Source organism: Enhydra lutris, unplaced genomic scaffold (genome assembly GCF_002288905.1).
Source record: "Enhydra lutris kenyoni isolate GAN:26980312 unplaced genomic scaffold, ASM228890v2 scaffoldscaffold4, whole genome shotgun sequence".
Taxonomy (NCBI): domain Eukaryota; kingdom Metazoa; phylum Chordata; class Mammalia; order Carnivora; family Mustelidae; genus Enhydra; species Enhydra lutris.
The window spans coordinates 23,238,425-23,256,735 of record NW_019154088.1 but is presented as its reverse complement, the minus strand read 5'-3'; the positions used below and the strand labels follow the sequence as shown (position 1 = coordinate 23,256,735).

Genomic DNA, 18,311 nt, shown 5'->3' with positions numbered 1-18,311 from the left:
CCAAGGGCCGGCACCCCCCCCAACCCCCCACCCCCGGTAACCCCAGATCCCTCTGCACTGCCCTCATTTGCCCACCCGCCCATTTCCTTCTTTGGGCCACTCATCTGTCTCTGTCCCCCAGCCCCTGGCAGCCTCTCCCCGGATACCCCCCTGCCTCCAAGTCAGCTCCTGGGCCCCTTGTCCGATGGCCTGCCCACCTCACCGCCCCCAGACGACAGCCCGGCCCTGAAGGTGTTCCACTGCCTGGTATGCCAGGCCTTCAGCACGGACAGCCTGGAGCTGCTGCTCTACCACTGCAGCGTGGGCCGGAGCCTCCCGGAGGCCGAGTGGAAGGAGGTGGCCGGGGACACCCACCGCTGCAAACTCTGCTGCTACGGCACCCAGCTGAAGGCCAACTTCCAACTCCACCTCAAGACTGACAAACATGCGCAGAAGTACCAGCTGGCTGCCCACCTGAGGGAGGGTGGTGGGGCCATGGGCTCCCCCGCCCCAGTGCCCCTGGGAGACGGGGCTCCCTACGGCTCCGTGCCCCCGCTGCACCTGCGCTGCAACATCTGTGACTTCGAGTCCAACAGCAAGGAGAAGATGCAGCTGCACACCCGGGCTGCAGCCCATGAGGAAAACAGCCAGATCTATAAGGTGAGGGAGGCAGGGAGGGTCTGGCCCTGGAGGGGCCTGGCACAGAGCCCCTGGGGACAGAGGAGAGGAGAGGGGCACGGGGATGGACCAGGGAGACACCCACGAGTGGGAGAGTGAGGGGAAAACCCGGGGCGGGCAAGATTGGGTAAAATGGCAAGTATGTACCAGGCTCATCGACTTTTTGGAGATGATTATGGAAAGGAGACCAAAGGATGATGGACACAGACAAAGTGAACCCAGTACTTTATTCAACTTTTCTGGTGTTTGGGACTAGAGAGGTGGGGTCTCTGTCTGCTTAGGCCATCTTGTCAGCAGTTCAAGGGGATGGAAGCAGACTCCATCCACCTACCAGGTGGGAGTCTAGGATTGGTAGGAGGAAGAGGAGATGGGGGAGGAAGAGCAATCCTGTCCAGGTGGCCAGAGGGAGTGGGCAGGGTGGGGGTGCTGCTGCTCATGCTCCCTTGAGGGAGGCAGAGGGGACCCTGAGATCGAGAGGGGCCTGAGCACCTTCTTTCCACACTTCCAGTTTCTGCTGGAGATGGAAGGGGCAGCAGCCAGGCCCGAGCTGGGGCTGTTCCGCTGCCTGCTGTGCGCATGGGAGACGCCGTCCCGCCTGGCTGTGCTACAGCACCTGCGTGCACCAGCCCACCGCGACGCCCAGGCCCAGCGGCGCCTGCAGCTGCTGCAGGGCGGCCCCGCGGCCGAGGATGGGCTGTCTGCGCTGCAGAGCATCCTGAGCTTCAGTCATGGGCAGCTGCGGACTCCCGGTGAGGAAGCGGGTGCTGGGCTTGGGAGAAGGCAACACCCGTGAGGAGAAAGGGGTCTGTGGACAGTCGAGAGCATGTGGAAAGGAGCCCCCGTGAAGGCGTGATGAAACCGGGTGTGGGGAACAGTGGGGCAGCCCGGGGGAGGCTCTTGGGAGGGAGGAGGCAGAGGAGGGCAGCAGCTTTGCTGGGTGGAGAGCAGAGAACAGGAGGGGAGGGCAAGGGAGGAGAGGAGGAGTCACCTGGCAATTGCAAATGGTAAGCAGGGTTCCAGCAACACTAGCTAGGTGTTGGGGGTGGCAGGAGCTGGTCGGAAAGGAGAGAGGAGGTGGAAGAACAGAAGAATGGAATCCGCTTCATGCTGGGCAGGAGATGGGAGCTGTGGGCCTGGCCCTAAGGCAGCAGGGAGCAGAAGCCCTTGTCAGGCTCCCCAGCCTCTTCCTGTCTCCTAGGAGGTCTTCAGCCCTAAGGCTGGGCTTAGGGTCCCCTTAGGCAGCTGAGGTTGTACCAACAGAGACCAGGAACAGCCAGCCAGGCACCATTGACCCAGAGGGTGCAGGAGAAGAGCCTGGAAGGGGCTGTCAGAGGTGGGCACGGGCATCCGGGCTGCAGGGGCCGGCGGCGGGCAAGGGTGAGGCGCGGGCAGCAGGAACCAGGAACAGGCCGCGTTGACTGGTGCTAATTGAATTGCCAATATGCTGGCTGGAGTTAAGTGCCGGAGGGGCCCAGATCAATAGCTAATGATCCTGGCGCAGGGCTGAACGGAGTTAAGGAACTTTAACACTTTAATTAGGCTGCCACCGAAAATAAATTCCTACACATCTGTCAATTCTTACTTGAGTGGTAATCTCCTCTCCCAGCTAGACCTGCTGCCTCCTGTTCACCGCACCTGCTTCCATTTTAGGCCTCAACTTCCTTCTTCGGTGCCCCTCCCTTTATGGTTCTGGGCTCCCTACTTCCAGGACCAGTCAAGATGGGGAGCCAAGTTGGGCCCCCTCTCTGCTGCCTAGGGCCAGACTTGCTTCCTCATCCTGAAATGACGGGGCCTGGGCTCACAGAGAGGATCTCTTATGCCCTCCTAGCTCTAACATCGTCATCTCCTTCATCCTGTATTTCTTTTTGCCAGCTTTTTGTCCTCTCCGGCCTGGTGGCTCATCCATCCATCTTCTCCTCCTGGCTGCTTGTCCTGCTTCCTCTGCCCTGTGTCTTCCCTTTCCTGATGCTTCACTCTTTTATTAAGCCGACTCTCCCCTCCTCCTACACAGGGAAGCCTCCTGTCACCCCCTTAGCTGAGCCACCCACCCCTGAAAAAGATGCTCAGAACAAAACAGAACAATTGGGTGAGTTGCTCGACTGGTCCCTTTTCCCTCCATCCCTGCCCCGTTTCCCGCCCCGCTCCCGCCCTGTTCCTCATACATTCTGAGATGCACAGGGGATGTGGCAGTAATCCAGACGCCCAGCAAGACCTCCTGGGCACAGGGAGCCAAATGATGCAAGAAAGGACTCACCAGAGGGAAATGAAGAGGGGGAGCCCCAAAAGGCTCAAAACTGGCCATCCCGCTAATCTGGAGTCAGCCCTGCTGGGCCTTCTCTCCCTGTATTGGGTACAGCTTTGTCCTTTCCTGCCTTTCCCCCTTTCCCCAGAGCCTACCCTCTACTCTGGAAGCTCTCTGCTACAAATCAGGTCATCTTAAGGGTCAGGGGTCAGCAGGGTGGGGGTGGGGATGGGCATCTGGAAAGGAAGAGGGAGGGCTGTCAGTCTCTTTAATCTCCTCTCTTTTTCAAAGCTTCTGAAGAGGCAGAGAACAAGACTGGTCCTCCAGGAGACAATGCCAACCAAACCATGGTCAGAACTGGGGTAACCGGGAAAAGCTGGGGTCGGGTCTGGTGTTACTGTGATCTGTTCATATTCTAAAGCCTAAAATTCTCCTTGGTAGAGCTTTACACACAGATTTCAGACTTAAAGGTAGATGGAATTTTGTCAGGTTTGTGACTTATCTCAGAACGCCACACTGAGAAATGCCACCTAGGGCCAGTGCAGCACCACAGAGGGACTGGAGGACAGAGGGAGAAGACAAGGGCGGGCAGGACTTGAGAGAGATGGGGAGACAGAAGCTGTATGGAGGTAGGAAATGCTGAAAGCAGGGGGACAGAGCGGGGAAGACACAAGTGAAGAAATGAAGAGAGAAAGCCCAAACCACAAAACTAGCTGCTGCCCAGCTCGCTCTTGTCATGACCAGAAAGACACAATGGTCATCTCCTGCAGAAGGCCCTGAGCCTGCAGGGAAGCATCTGGGCACCCCCTTCCTGAGGGTTGAGGCCCGAGCCCAGATGACTGACCCAAATAACAAACTCCGAAGCTCTCTTAAGTCTGGCTTCAGGGCTCGGCCTGGGGTAGGCAGGACCTGGGTGGTTTAGCTCTGTGGTTGCGAAGTGGTATCGTGAGGGGACTCCCAGCCTGGGTCCCAAGGCACCGCACTGCCCCTCAGCTCTCCAATGGGACTCAGTGCGCACCATTACTGCATTCTCACAGACGACAATGCTGGCTGGCCCTGCCTCCTCGCTCCTGTCCCCTCCTGCAGACCCACTGAAGATGTCTGCTCCTAGGGCAGAGGGCTTTAACATGAGCATCTGGATGCCCTTCCTTTCTGGCCATTCCCTCCCCCAGTATGTGGGCTTGGACCAGTGGCACCAGCCAGCAGGAGAAGATGTGAGCCGAGCTGGGCAGACCGGCTGCAGACTGGAGGTCAGGCAGTCAGGTGACTAAGGCGGTGGCAGGGCCTGCCCTTGGCCCCACCCCTCAGGAGGTGTGGGTGGGAATGCACCAGCAGAGCCAGGCCAGAATTTTCCTGGGCCGCTGGGGGAGCTGTGGTGTTTGTTTACATTAAGAAGGGAAAAAGGAAAAGAAAGTGGGAGCCGCTAAGCTGCTGGGAGAATGAGCCAGCTTCTGAGAAGACAGGTAGGGAGGAGCCCTCTTCAGGAGACACTCAGGTTAGGGACCTCGGAGGCGCAGAGTGAGCGGGGATGAAGGAGGAGCCTCTGGTTCCAGATGTGCAGAGGGCAGGGGAGCCATTTCCCAGAGATGACGCTGGCAGGGTGGGGGTGGGTAAGAAAACTCAATTCGGGGGAGCAGGTACAGGGCCATACTGTTAGCTGGAGAAGTGAGAGCAAGGCAGAAGAGATGGGAAAGACAGAGGCCAGAATGGAGGGAGAGGCCCGGACAAAGAAGGAAGGCAAGGGCAAGTCTAGCCCAGGCCTCTGTCCCAATCTAAGGGAAATGAGGGAGGAGCCAGCTTCTTGCCTCTGGCTGGATCCCTGTGATGCCTTGAAGCCTTCGTTTGGGGCTCACTCCTCCTAAATTGGGCGTGAGGGATCTTGCTGTGTTCAGGCATATAGGGGGCGGGGTGATAGTGGCCCCCCAATTCCCTGATGCCTCCTCCCTTGGCACCCCCTCCCCCCGCTGTGTGTCCCCAGGTGTTCTGCTGTCCGTACTGCAGCTTCCTGAGCCCAGAGCCCGACCAGGTGAGGGCTCACACACTCTCCCAGCATGCAGTGCAGCCCAAGTACAGGTGCCCGCTATGCCAGGAGCAGCTGGTGGGCCGGCCTGCCCTGCACTTCCACCTTAGCCACCTTCACAATGTGGTGCCCGAGTGCGTGGAGAAGCTGCTGCTTGTGGTGAGTACTGGCTGGGCAAGGACCTGACCCGAGGGGAAGAAAAGACAGGGGTGTCCAGGCAAGAGAGAGAGAGAGAGAGAGAGAGTGTGTGTGTGTGTGTGTGTGTGTTGGGGAGGGTAGTGATGAGGAAGCAGCATTTCACAGGTTTGAGGTGGTTTTACAGTTGGGGAACACTTAGCAGAGTTTGTCCAGCTGTCTCTGCTTGCCGGTGAGGGAGCTTGGCGTTTCCTTCATTTCCATGAAGTCATGACAAGAGCTGTTCAACAGCATGCCCTCGCTGCGGCATGGGAGAGGCAGCAGCCTAGGCCCTCTCCTCTGGGGAAGGGCAGAAGGTAGGGAGAGCGAGTCCAGGAGGAGCCCTGGGCTGGGGGTGGGCGCAGGTGCAGAGCAGGGCGGCAGGAGTAGCGGGGTGGGGGAGGCGCGGGTCAGTCACTGGGCTTTCTTCCGTTACAGGCCACAACTGTAGAGATGACCTTTATGACCAAAGTGCTGCCTGGGCCTGCTCTCTGCCCGCTGGGGGATGCCCCAGAGCCCCATGCTCTTGGGCCAGAGGCTGCACCCAGCAGAGAACAGGAAGCAGGTAAGAATGGGGACGGCAAACCTGTCAAGGTGGCAGGGAAAGGGGACCTGGGCTCCACAGACCAGGAGGGTCTGAAGTCAACCGAGGCAAGGATCGGTTGCCCTAGACATTGAGTAGGTGGGGTCTGACCTTAGACCAAGTTCCCTGCTTATGGCCCCCTTCTCTCTCCCTCAGAAGGCCCTCACCTGACCCCTGAAGCCAGTCCTGATCTTCTTCCTGAGCCTCCCCCACCCTCAGCCGAGGGCCCAGACAAGCCCCCAGGAAGCCCTGATCGATCCCCTTCTCCAGCCCCATCTCCAGCCCCTCGGCCGGAGGCCCCGGTGGAAGAAATGGCCCCTCCACCCACCATGGCTGAGGAGGAAGAGGGGAGTGTTGGGGAGCCACGCCCCACAGAGCCCCCTCCAGCTGACTCTCGCCACCCTCTGACCTATCGGAAGACCACCAACTTTGCCCTGGACAAGTTTCTTGACCCTGCCCGGCCCTATAAGTGCACTGTGTGTAAGGAGTCCTTCACACAGAAGAATATCCTCCTGGTCCATTACAACTCTGTCTCCCACCTGCACAAGATGAAGAAGGCTGCCATTGACCCATCCGGCCCTGCCCGAGGAGAGGCGGGTGCCACGCCTCCCACTGCGGCTGCCACAGACAAGCCCTTCAAGTGCACGGTCTGCCGGGTCTCCTACAACCAGAGCTCCACCCTGGAGATCCACATGCGCTCCGTTCTACACCAGACTCGCTCTCGAGGGACCAAGACTGATGCCAAGGTGGAGGGGCCAGAGCGAGGTCAGGAAGAGCCCAAAGAGGGCGAGACCGAGGGGGATGTGGGCACTGAAAAGAAGGGCCCTGACCCTGGTAGCTTCATATCTGGGTTGCCCTTCCTGTCGCCTCCCCCACCCCCCTTGGACCTGCACCGATTCCCAGCCCCACTCTTCACCCCGCCAGTCTTGCCCCCCTTCCCTCTGGTGCCCGAATCACTGCTGAAGCTCCAGCAGCAACAGCTGCTCCTGCCCTTCTACCTCCATGACCTCAAGGTGGGGCCCAAGCTGGCACTGGCGGGGCCTGCACCCCTGCTGTCCCTGCCAGCTGCCACTCCTCCTCCCCCACCCCCACCCCCCAAGGCTGAGCTGGCTGAACGGGAGTGGGAGCGGCCCCCTGTGGCAGAAGAGGGGAGTGAGGCAAGGCCCACCTCATCCCCCAACTCCACGCCCCCCGAAGCAGCCCGCACTGCAGCCAAAGCCCTTCTAGAAAACTTCGGCTTTGAGCTGGTGATCCAGTACAATGAAGGCAAGCAGGCTGTGCCCCCTCCCCCAACTCCACCCCCACCAGAGGCCCTGGGGGGTGGGGACAAGCTGGCCTGTGGGGCCTGTGGGAAACTCTTCTCCAATATGCTCATCCTCAAGACACACGAGGAGCATGTCCACCGCCGATTCCTGCCCTTTGAGGCCCTGAGCCGTTATGCTGCTCAGTTTCGAAAGAGCTATGACAGCCTGTATCCACCACCTGCAGAGCCCCCCAAACCTCCTGATGGGTCCCTGGATTCACCAGCTCCCCCACTGGGCCCTCCCTTCCTGGTCCCGGAGCCTGAGGCTGGGGGGACCCATCCCTCTGAGGAGCGGAGCCGGGCAGGACGTTGGCCCCCAGAGGAGGAAGAGAGCTCCAGAGGGAATCTGCCTCCCCTAGTGCCGGCAGGCCGTAGGTTTTCCAGAACCAAGTTCACAGAGTTCCAGACCCAGGCTCTGCAGTCTTTCTTTGAGACCAGTGCCTACCCCAAGGATGGAGAGGTGGAGCGGCTTGCAAGTCTCCTGGGCCTGGCTAGCCGTGTGGTGGTAGTGTGGTTCCAGAATGCCCGCCAGAAAGCACGCAAAAATGCCATTGAGGGTGGGCCTGTGCCAACCGGAGGTGGCAACGGGGGAGCCTCTGGCTGCAGGCGCTGCCATGCCACCTTCTCATGCGTTTTTGAGCTGGTGCGGCACCTCAAGAAATGCTATGACGACCAGCCCCCCGAAGAGGAGGAGGAAGAGGCAGAGCGAGGAGAAGAGGAGGAAGAGGTAGAGGAGGAGGAAGCGGAGGAGGAACAGAACCTGGAACCCCCCACAGGACCCGAGGGTCCCTCACCAGAGCCCCCGGACCGGGAAGAGCTGAGTCAAGCAGAGGCAACAAAGCCAGAAGGCAAAGAACCTGAAGGGAAGGCCCCTCCCTCACCTTCCCTGGCCCACACCTGTGACCAGTGCACCATGTCCTTCCCCAGCCAAGACCTCCTCGCCAGTCACCGGCGGCTGCACTTCTTGCCATCCGTGCAGCCTAGCACGGCCCCAAACCTCCTAGATCTGCCCTTGCTGGTGTTCGGGGAGCGGAGCCCCCTGGTGGCAGGCACTCCGCCCACGCCAGGGCCCCCGCTCAAACGGAAGCACGAGGAGGGCAGCCTGTCCCCGACAGGCAGTGAGGTGGGCGGGGGAGGGGAGAGTGATCCCCCCAGGGACAAGCGCCTGCGCACTACCATCCTGCCGGAACAGCTGGAGATCCTGTACCGCTGGTACATGCAAGACTCCAACCCGACTCGCAAGATGCTTGACTGCATCTCCGAGGAGGTGGGGCTCAAAAAGCGAGTGGTGCAGGTCTGGTTCCAGAACACCAGGGCCCGGGAGAGGAAAGGCCAGTTTCGAAGCACCCCTGGGGCAGTGCCCAACCCAGCAGTCAAGGCCGTCACGTCTGCCCCTGCAGCATTCCCCAAGTTCAACCTCTTGTTGGGCAAGGTAGATGACGGGACTGGGAGGGAGACCTCAAAGCGAGAAGCACCTGCTTTTCCCTACCCCCCGGTTACCCCTGCCACCGGGCCCCTGCCTTTTCTGCCACCGGGGAAAGAGGCCACCACCCCAACACCAGAGCCAGCGCTCCCCCTCCCACCTCCCCCTCCACCCAGTGAGGAAGAGGGTGCTGATGAACCTGCTAAAGCTTCTCCAGAAAGCGAGGCTTGCAGTCCATCTGCAGGCGATCTCAGCGATTCATCTGCTTCCAGTCTGGCCGAACCGGAGTCCCCTGGGGCTGGAGGAAGCAGTGGAGGAGCAGGAGGGGGGTCTGGGGTTCCAGATGGAATGGGGCAGCGGCGCTACAGGACCCAGATGAGCAGCCTGCAGTTGAAGATCATGAAAGCCTGCTACGAGGCCTATCGTACCCCGACCATGCAGGAGTGTGAGGTGCTGGGGGAGGAGATTGGTTTGCCCAAGAGAGTCATCCAGGTCTGGTTCCAGAATGCTCGTGCCAAGGAAAAGAAGGCTAAACTGCAGGTGGCAGCAGCTGGCGGAGCTGGGGGCAGCAGTGAAGGCCCCCTGGGAGCCCAGCGCACCGACTGTCCCTACTGTGACGTCAAGTATGATTTCTATGTCTCCTGCCGAGGCCATCTCTTCTCGCGCCAGCACCTCGCCAAACTCAAAGAGGCCGTCCGAGCCCAGCTGAAGAGTGAAAGCAAGTGCTACGACTTGGCCCCAGCACCTGAGGCACCCCCAGCTCCCAAGGCCACACCTGCCACCACATCTGCCTCTCTGCCCCTTGGGGCTGCCCCGGCCCTGCCTCGCCTGGCCCCGGTCCTCTTGTCCGGCCCAGCTCTGGCCCAGCCCCCGCTCGGCAGCTTAGCTCCTTTCAGTTCAGGTGAGTGGGCAGTTGGGAGGGGTTGGACTGCAGAGAGCACCTCTCTCTAGTGAAGGTCTCCTTTTTTTCCTCCTTGACTCTTCCCACTTCCAGCCTTCTGTGGCCTTCCTTAGTTTCAGGCTCTTCGCAGAGAGAAGGGAGGGAAGGGTGCATGGCAGCTAGGTGGCGGGAGTGGGCAAAGGGTGTGGCTGGAGGTGGCCTACAGAAGGAAGGATGACGGACCAGGAGGTGGCTAATCCTTCATCACTCCTTTCATCTTCCTAGGCCCTGCAGCCTCCTCTGGCCTCCTCAGCCTCGCCACTTCAGTCCTGCCTGCCACCACAGTGGTCCAGACTGCTGGCCCAGGCTGCCCCTTACCTCAGAGACCTGTGCCCGAGCAAACTAACACCTCCACAGCAGGCACCGCTGACCCGGCCCCAGGCCCCCCTACTGAGCCCTCTGGGGACAGAGTCTCTGGTGAGCGAAAGCCAGTGGCAGCCCCCACCAACTCCTCCACCGACGCCCTCAAGAACCTCAAAGCACTGAAGGCTACTGTCCCAGCTCTTTTGGGGGGCCAATTCCTGCCCTTCCCATTGCCCTCTGCTGGGGGGGCAACACCACCAGCTGTCTTTGGCCCCCAGTTGCAGGGGGCCTACTTCCAACAGCTCTATGGCATGAAGAAGGGGCTATTTCCCATGAACCCCGTGATACCTCAGACCCTCATCGGACTGCTCCCCAATGCCCTCCTCCAGCCACCACCCCAGCCCCCCGAGCCCACAGCCACAGCTCCTCCAAAGCCTCCTGAACTGGCTGCTGCAGGGGAGGGGGAGGCCGGGGAGGCCGAGGAGCTGCTGTCGGCCAGTACCGGCATCTCCACCGTGGATGTGACCCACCGTTATCTGTGCCGCCAGTGCAAGATGGCATTCGATGGGGAGGCCCCAGCCACTGCTCACCAGAGATCCTTCTGCTTCTTTGGGCGGGGCTCTGGGGGTTCTGTGCCCCCCCCACTGCGGGTGCCCATCTGCACCTACCACTGCCTGGCATGTGAGGTGCTGCTGAGTGGGCACGAAGCCCTGGCCTCCCACTTGCGCTCCTCTGCCCATAGGCGCAAGGCAGCCCCGCCCCCAGGGGGCCCAGCCATCACCATCACCAACGCCGCCACTGCTGCCACGGCTGCTGTGGCTTTTGCCAAAGAGGAAGCAAGATTACCTCACACGGACTCCAACCCAAAAACTACTACTACCTCTACACTTCTAGCTTTATAAACAGATAAACCAAGATGGGGAGAGAGGGGAAGGCCTCAGGGCCCCCTCCCCTTGCCCCAAGGGGTGTTTGGTGGGAGCTCAAATCCCACACCCCCAACCCTTGGCTCCGCCCACCTCCTGGGAATCTTTAAATTCCCACCCTCAGTGGGCTTCACACACCCCACCTCCAGCAGAGTCCTGCCTCCTCCCCCTGCCCAAGCCCCCAAACACACTGATCCTCTGCGGCTCCTTGCCCCACATCTTCACAGACACATGCCCATTTGTCATCCTGATGGTCTGCTCATCTCTCCCCTGCCCACCACACACGAGATCTATCCTAGAATCCATCCTCCTACAACCTTATCCCCACTGGATTCACCCCCCGCAACACAGTCAACCTCTGCAAATACACACACGTATGTCAGCCCATGCTGTTCCACTGACTGAGAAAACACCAAAAGAAAAAAAAAAAAGAAAAAAAAAGAAAGAAAGAAAAGAAGAAAGGAAAAAGAAAACCCAAGACAAAGAAGGGGGAAGGAAAACAAACTTTGCTACTCCCCCTTCTCTCTCCCTACCCCCTTGTCTAGAGCGCCACACAGCTCACAAACTTTCCAAATACCCAGTTGGCTCCCAAGGTTGGAGCCTGGGATGGGCAGGGAGCCCACAAAACTCTAACCAAACTGGAGGTTGGCAGGGGGGAGAAGTGCTCACAGCTCACTCTCCCCACATTCCTCCTTCCTGACCCTCTCCTTGCCTGATAGGAGCCCCTGCGGCCTGGACTCTAGGGGAAGCCATGGCCAGGAACCCCTCTGCCAAACCCCACCCTGCACCCTGGGAACTGCAGTAACTTATTCTCAAAGGCTTTAAACACAAAGATCCTCTCAGCAGCCGTGGGCCCGCCCCTTGTCCCAGCCCTGCCATGTGGGGGGCCCAGCCTCCGGGACCAGCGCTGCCCACGAATGGCAAATCCAAAGTTCTTTTAAAAAAACTGAAACACACACACAACCAAAAAAAAAAAAAAAAAAAGCAAGAGAGAGAGAGCACGCGTGCGAATGTGCACAGGAGAGAGATGGAGACAGAGGAATGAACTAAAGTAAAACATAAACTTGGAAAATACAGAAAAAAACTGCAAACTCTCCCATCAAACAAGTGTTTCCCCCCCCCCATTTGTGTCCATTTTCCTCCATGTTAAGGGTTTCTTTAAACTACTAGTCTTGGGAAGAGCAAATGGCTTTTAAGTCCTTGCATGGGTATGGTGATCCTTGGGACAGAAAGCTGTGCAGCCTGACCCTAGCCAGCCCAGGTTCCAAGGCCAGGGCTGGCCATGGGGAGAAGAGCCCGGAGACTGGGAGAGACCTACCTTTGCCCTCTGAACTGAATATCAGGACTGCTAACACCTCTTTATTCCCAGGCACTAGTTAGGAAAGTCAGTGTTGCCAAACATATCTTGGCAGTCTCAGGAAGAAAGAGGTGGGTGGACAGGATATTATGGTTTCTGAATCTCAGGTATGCCTCCCTTTCCTACAGCTAACCACTGCTCCCTCTCATTCGCTTCTTTCATGAACCCCAACTTCTATTTCCATGTCCAGTGTCCCCTTCACATTCCTGGTCACTTGAGATCCTTGCCTTTGCGGGGACCTTTATTTCCCACCTATGTTCTTCCTTCCTCCTTTGCCCTTGCCCTTCCTCCCACCAGCAAGCAGCAGCTGCTGGGAGGACCACCCAGTCAAGAGGCTGTCCCAGGAGGCTCAGGGGGTGGGTGGGCTAGGCAATGACCAAAGCACAAGGCGAATCTGACAGAATGCTATCACCAAGGGAAACCAATGAAAAAGGAATGGGCTAGAAGAGGGTTCCCCACCTCTAACATTGTTTCTGCCAGCATCAGATGGGAACCGGTGATCCCAAAGCCCAGCTACAGTGGCACAAGGTCTAAAAGCAGGCGTTTTATTTTGGCAAAGAAAAGCCTGCAAAAGTTCCCAGTCCTCCAGACAGTTTCTGCTACCACCCTTGTCCAGGAGACCTCCCCTCTCAAGGTATTGCAAACTTTCTCCCTTGGGGCTTCTTCCACTACCCTCGTCCACTTAATATGTGTGCACACAGTTCAGTCAGCCCTGGGATTTCCACTTCCTGGCCTGTTGCTCCGCCATGTGAACATGTTAATACCAAAGCAGAGGCTTATGTGCCAAAAAGATGGGAGAAAGGGGGAGGGAAAATCAGCCAAGTCCCTAGTGCCCACATGTTCTGTGAACCTCACTTCCCAATGCATTTCTAAAGTTAAGAGCTCCAACTCTAGCAAACCGGGGTAGGATACAAAGAGTCCTTCCAGTGACACCAGTTACAAATGCAGGCCCCACCACACTCTCGTTCTTGCCGCCACCCTTCCCACCTCTCACCTCTCCTGTGTCCGTCCCTCCCTATCCTTTTCTTTTCCCACTGAAACTGTGTATAAAATTATTTTCTTAGCAGCATGTATAGGTGGAAAGAAGCTTTTTCACTCTGTGCTTTCAGGGAATGTGACTTGTGTGTAAAAGTTGAAAACAAACACAAAATTAGAAGAAAAGATAGGAGGGAAAGAAGAAACGTTTTAAAAGAAAACTGGGGCAAATGCCTGGTACAGGATGATTAGAGGTGAGGTGTCGTGCATTTTTAGGAGTTTACAACTAGGACAGGTTGCTGTCATTTGAATTGTGAATATTTTTACCAGGAATTAACATAGCCAGAAATCCCTCTTGTGCCTCCTCTTGCCCTCTGGCACGTTTTCTTACATGGGGACACCCTGGTCTAGAGACTAGGGGATGGGAGCTGACACTAAGCCACTGTCCTTACCAGGAGCCCTGTAATTTGAGAGACAAGAGCCTGCCTGAAGGTAGAGTTAGGTATGCCATTCCCAGTGGCTGGAAGCCTTCCTCCCCAACCCAATTCTCAGACCAAAAGTCCCCGGCAGCCACGCTCCTGCTTCAGAGATGCTCAGCGGGCCGTTCTGGTGGAAGGAAGGCCAGGTCATCAGGCCCCATGCAGAATACTAGAGGCAAACACCAGGTCACCCTGGGTAAACCCTGCTGCTTCTCCTGGGGAGCAGCAGACCCAACTTAAATGCCTAGCATATCCACACCTATTCTGTAACACAGGCCCCACCCCAACAACCCTAAAGTAAGCTTGAATCCTTGGCTTCTACCATTGGTCTTCCACAGCCTGGGGCAAAGAACTACGGTTTCTAACATACATGGGCCCTAAGGTGTCCAAATTCTGGTCCAGCCTACTTACTGTTAGGATCAGTACCAGGAGACAGGAGGTGGATGGGAGCTTGGCTGTAGTTACTCTAAACCAGAATCATGTGGGGATGGGTTCAGGTACCCCATTCTCCACTAGAATATGAGAAAAATCTAAAGCTACAGCAGCCAAATGGGGCAGAATCTGCAGTAGGGCCAGAAAAAAGAAACCCCTCTTCCCTCAACCCCCTAGTCCTTGGGAGTGTCCTTACAGAAACATGCACAGGAACCAAGAAAGCCAGTATTCCACACCCAATAGCACCCATCTGCTTAATTCCATCTATTTGTTCCTTAGCCACGTAGAGGGCTTATAGGTCAGATCGCCAATTTCCCAAACCTCCACCAGCCTGGTTGTTTTAATGCACATCTTCTCATCTAATCATTCATCCCTGTATAGAAAATCACATCTGAAATACAGAGCTCTGTGTATATGACTGCACCAATGAAACAAGCATGCATGCCATCAGAAGCTAGCAGAGCCACACGGAGAGTGCCGTGGGGGTACACACATGCCAGCAAGGATGGGCTCCATGGGCACAGAGGCCCGTGTAGGGACCTACACTTCCCGTAAGTACAACCAGCCTCCAGGACATATTCATTTCCTTCAATCCAACAGTAGGTGAGAATAAAATATGAACAGGGGAAATGTAACCAGAGTCAGGGAGGGTGACCCAATGCTGCAATCCACGGGGAAAGGACCTTCCATTCCTCTGCACTGTGACACTGGGGAGAGGAGAGGTAGAAGAGAAACCAGAAGGAAACTTTAAGGAAAACCCCTAGAAACAGAATTAAACTGGGCTGGGACCCTGTGTTATAGGAAGGGTAGTCACGAGGAGCCCTTCTCTCTAGGCTGCACTGGGAAGCTAAAACACCAGTTGGGAACAACTAGTGAGCAACTTGTAAGCCCCAAGGATGTCCTTGAGGACTAAGGAAGAACTGCTCCAATGCCAAGGAACGCTTGCTACAAGAAGGGCTACAGACCCAGTCTGCAGAACAGCCTGGATACATTGTGAAAAGGGCAGATGAAAGAAAATTCTGACAGAGGACATTCAGAGAAGATCTAGACTGCGGCTCGTCAAGTCTGGGGAGAGATGGGACGCGATCCCAGGGAAAGCTTCCAGGGTGAGACCACACGTTATGGGCAGAGTGTATAACTGGGTGAGGACCCACCCTGTCATTCTCCGTCATACAGAGGGCCCAGCCAACCTTCCACACAAAGGACAGACAAGAAGTAAATGGCATTATTCCCGGTCGGTAGTCTGGGCCTGGTGTTTCCTACAGCTCTCCAGCCACAGAACAGTGTCCAGCTAGAAGCTAGTGGGGAAGCAGGCTGATTATAAGTGTACTAGAAGGAAGGTGATGGGGAAAGGTGACCTGGGATGGACATTTTTTTTCTTTTTTTTTAAAGAAATCGCTATACCCAATGTGGGGCTCAAACTCATGACCCCAAGTTCAAATGTCAGATGCTCCACCAGCTAAGCCAGCCAGGAGCCCCCACCCCTGGGGTTGACTCTTAATCTTACCAACCACCACACACACACTTTTACAAACAAACAATGGCTAAAACACTGAAAGAGGTCATCAGTAGGAGCTCGGGATGCCCCACATCCACAGTCCTTCCCTGATATCCAACCTTATACCATGTCTTCTCCAGTGGACTTGAGTGACCCACACTGTGCTCATTCCCACCAAGTGCCCAAACAACAGCTTCGTTTGCGTCTTGCTAGGTATCTACAGTAGGCGAGGCCCTGTACTCTGTCCATCCAGGACACAGACCTGTCTCCAAAAAGCAGTGTAATTAGGACTCAGGCTGTTCTGAGCCACAGAAGCCACACAAATTTTACCGGACCAAAGACAGTCATCCTCCTGGCCGTGCTCCTAACCTAGTGGTTCTCAGTGGTGAGGTTTCAAAAACACAGGGCAGCTGCCCACCAGAATTCAGAAGTGTTCCCTAAGGGATTCTTCTGTGATAACTACTGCCAGTGAGAAGCACGGTTCTGTCAGGCTAAATCTGCCTGGTTTGACCTCATGATCTGTACTATTCGTCCTGCTGCTTCTACTCACAACACACTGACACACATCCCACAACACATGTATCACAGGTATGACAGCATAAAGACATGCCTGTGGTTGGGGAGGAAGAAGAAAGATGCCAAAGGCCTAGAGAAGCCCAGACTAGGGTTAACGGTCTACAGGTGACTGCCGCATCTCAGAAAAGTCTCTCCAAGTTCTGTCTACCTGCAGCGTGGTTGCCCGAGCGCTGCCTTAAAATGCACATTTCTGAACCACACTTCAGATTTGCTGAGTTGGAAACTCCTAAGGTGATCCCATGCTCTCTGGAGTACAGGAAGCCCTGATATGGGCTGCTCAGCCCATTCACACCTGTGACCTGCCCCTCACTCTCCAGCACCCAGACCCAACCCTGCTCCACCAGGGATACCACCAGGGGCCTAACATCACCTCAGCTTTGTCTTCTCCAATACCCTGCCGTCACCCCCACCACCACCACCTGGGAAATCTGACCCTGTCTTGTGCTTACGTTGGCTATTCTTGAACAGGAGAAAAGAAACATTGTCCACTCACCCATTTGGCTGAGTGTCTCCCTGCTTTTTCCTCTGCTGTGGAAACCATCTCCCTTCTTCTGAAGCTGGCATCCACTTCCAGAAATGCTGGAACCAGAGCTCCCCCAACCCTAAGCAGTTCAGTCCAGCATGGCAATGGCTTGACTTCCCTCTGGGCAGGTCCCATCCTCTGTCAGAGCCACCCAGCCTCCCTCAGTATCACCCAGAGCCAAAGCTTCTACCCACGTATCTTCCTAGTTACTAATCCATGGCTTCTGGCTACCCAGAAAGCCCAACCTACTAGAAGTTCTTCCAGATGGAGGCCCAAGGTCCAGTTTTGTGGCCCTGCCAAGGGAACTGCCCCTGGAGGCACAGGGGTGGTCTGTGTCACCACAGATGCTGGGGCCTCCCCTCCTAAGAGCCTTCATTTCTACGAGGGCTCACTGCTGATCTGTGGTTTCCTTTCCAGGAGTGGATTTCAAAGACATGGACACTTATCCAAATTCAACCTAACTGGGGTGCCATTGAGAAATTCCTAAACACTAAATCTCCCCAAACAGTGTTTCTGGAAGGATGAGTCCCAGGTGCCTTTGTCTTCCTTATACCTGCCTACCTCTCTCGGCCAAGAGCACCTCTTCATTTTTCTAGGACTGTTATTGAATATGGGCCTTTTAACCAGGGAGGAAGAACTGATTCATCTCAACCACAGCTCAGCCAATCACAAGAGAGACGAAATACGCACAGGCACAAACCACCCTACTACCTGGCAGCAAGGCCTGAGGGTCCCTCACTACTTCTCTTCCAGCCTCTTTTGGCACCGGCTTTGTGGCAACACAACTGGCTGGCCTCTCTATAGCTCTCCTTCACTCTGCTGGTATTTTTTCTATCCTCACTGCCCAGAAAGGTGGACAGGCCATTGGCCTGGTGCCTTGAATTTGGCTTCTTGCCTGTGCCCTTGTCCCTCTGTGCTCCAGCTTCCCCTGAAAGAGCTGCTCAAACATGGAGTATGGTAGCAGGTAACTCCCTTTCTGGGGGGCAGTGAGGTGGGAGGGAGGTGGGTGTCTGGTTGGGGTTGGCGGGAGTACTGACGCGGTGAGCTGTTGAGGGTCCCGTCTCCTACCACCCCCCAGCACAGAGCTCCGCCCGATGCCCAGCTTGCCTAGGTGCGCCCCCTCTCTCTCTGCCGCCAAGTGGCGGTCGTGAGCATGTTTGGCAGCTTGGGGTTTGCCGCAGTGCCCGGATCGGAGACACTATTCACGTGCCAGCGCAGCACTGCCAAGCGTGGCGGCGTCTAGTTGGTTGGGTGCCAAGCAGTAGGACCCAGATGGTGATAGAGAGATGAAAGAGGGGTGGAGGGGAGGGAGTGGGAGGACAGGAAGGCATCAGGGAGAAAATCAGATACCTCACTTGTTAGAGTGGAAAGTCCAAATGGGAAAGGTGCCCTTCCCGTTCTAGATCCCAGCTCAGCAAGCAAGCCCTACCCTGCTCCCACCACGCGCGCACAGTGACATACACAGACCAGGCAGGAGGATTTGGCCATCTTCAGCAGGAAACTGGCCGGGGGCCAAATAGGACTGCCAGCGCTCTCCATCCTTCTTCCTTGGGGTCTTGGCAATGGCGCACGTCCTCCTTTGTGTCCTCACGCCTCTCTCGGTCTGTTGCTCCACTCCCCATGCCTAAGAGGGAACAGGAAGGAGGTCCTGGCAGAAAAAAGTCTGTTCTCCCAAACAATTCATAAACACACACACACATACACCCCAACATCTCACCTCCCTTCTCACTCCTGGCACAGCCACCCTCTCAAGCAGATTGGCAAGAGGCACTGCCCCCCTTCTTCCTTCCACACAATGCTAGAGCCTGTGCCAGTCTCCTCAGGCAGTGCCAGCACCCACAGCCGCATGCCCGTGTCCCCTTGCTTTTCACAAAGGGCCAGACTGCCAGCCCCGAGGAGCTCT

At 56.7% G+C, this 18,311-nt stretch overlaps 1 protein-coding gene across 4 annotated transcripts in view; it reads left to right on the top strand.

The window, feature by feature from the left end:
- The window catches only part of LOC111140625 (zinc finger homeobox 2), a 29,570-nt gene extending 18,580 nt beyond the window's left edge, over positions 1-10,990 (top strand). For all 4 annotated transcript variants that reach the window (XM_022492821.1, XM_022492820.1, XM_022492819.1 and 1 more), the window contains 8 exons: positions 122-639; positions 1,166-1,406; positions 2,669-2,743; positions 3,191-3,249; positions 4,878-5,078; positions 5,532-5,658; positions 5,833-9,303; positions 9,568-10,990. In XM_022492821.1, the coding sequence (XP_022348529.1) occupies positions 122-639; positions 1,166-1,406; positions 2,669-2,743; positions 3,191-3,249; positions 4,878-5,078; positions 5,532-5,658; positions 5,833-9,303; positions 9,568-10,547 (5,672 nt within the window). In that variant the 3' untranslated portion in view covers positions 10,548-10,990. The remainder of the gene's footprint in view (positions 1-121; positions 640-1,165; positions 1,407-2,668; positions 2,744-3,190; positions 3,250-4,877; positions 5,079-5,531; positions 5,659-5,832; positions 9,304-9,567) is intronic.
- Positions 10,991-18,311: the final 7,321 nt, after the last annotated feature.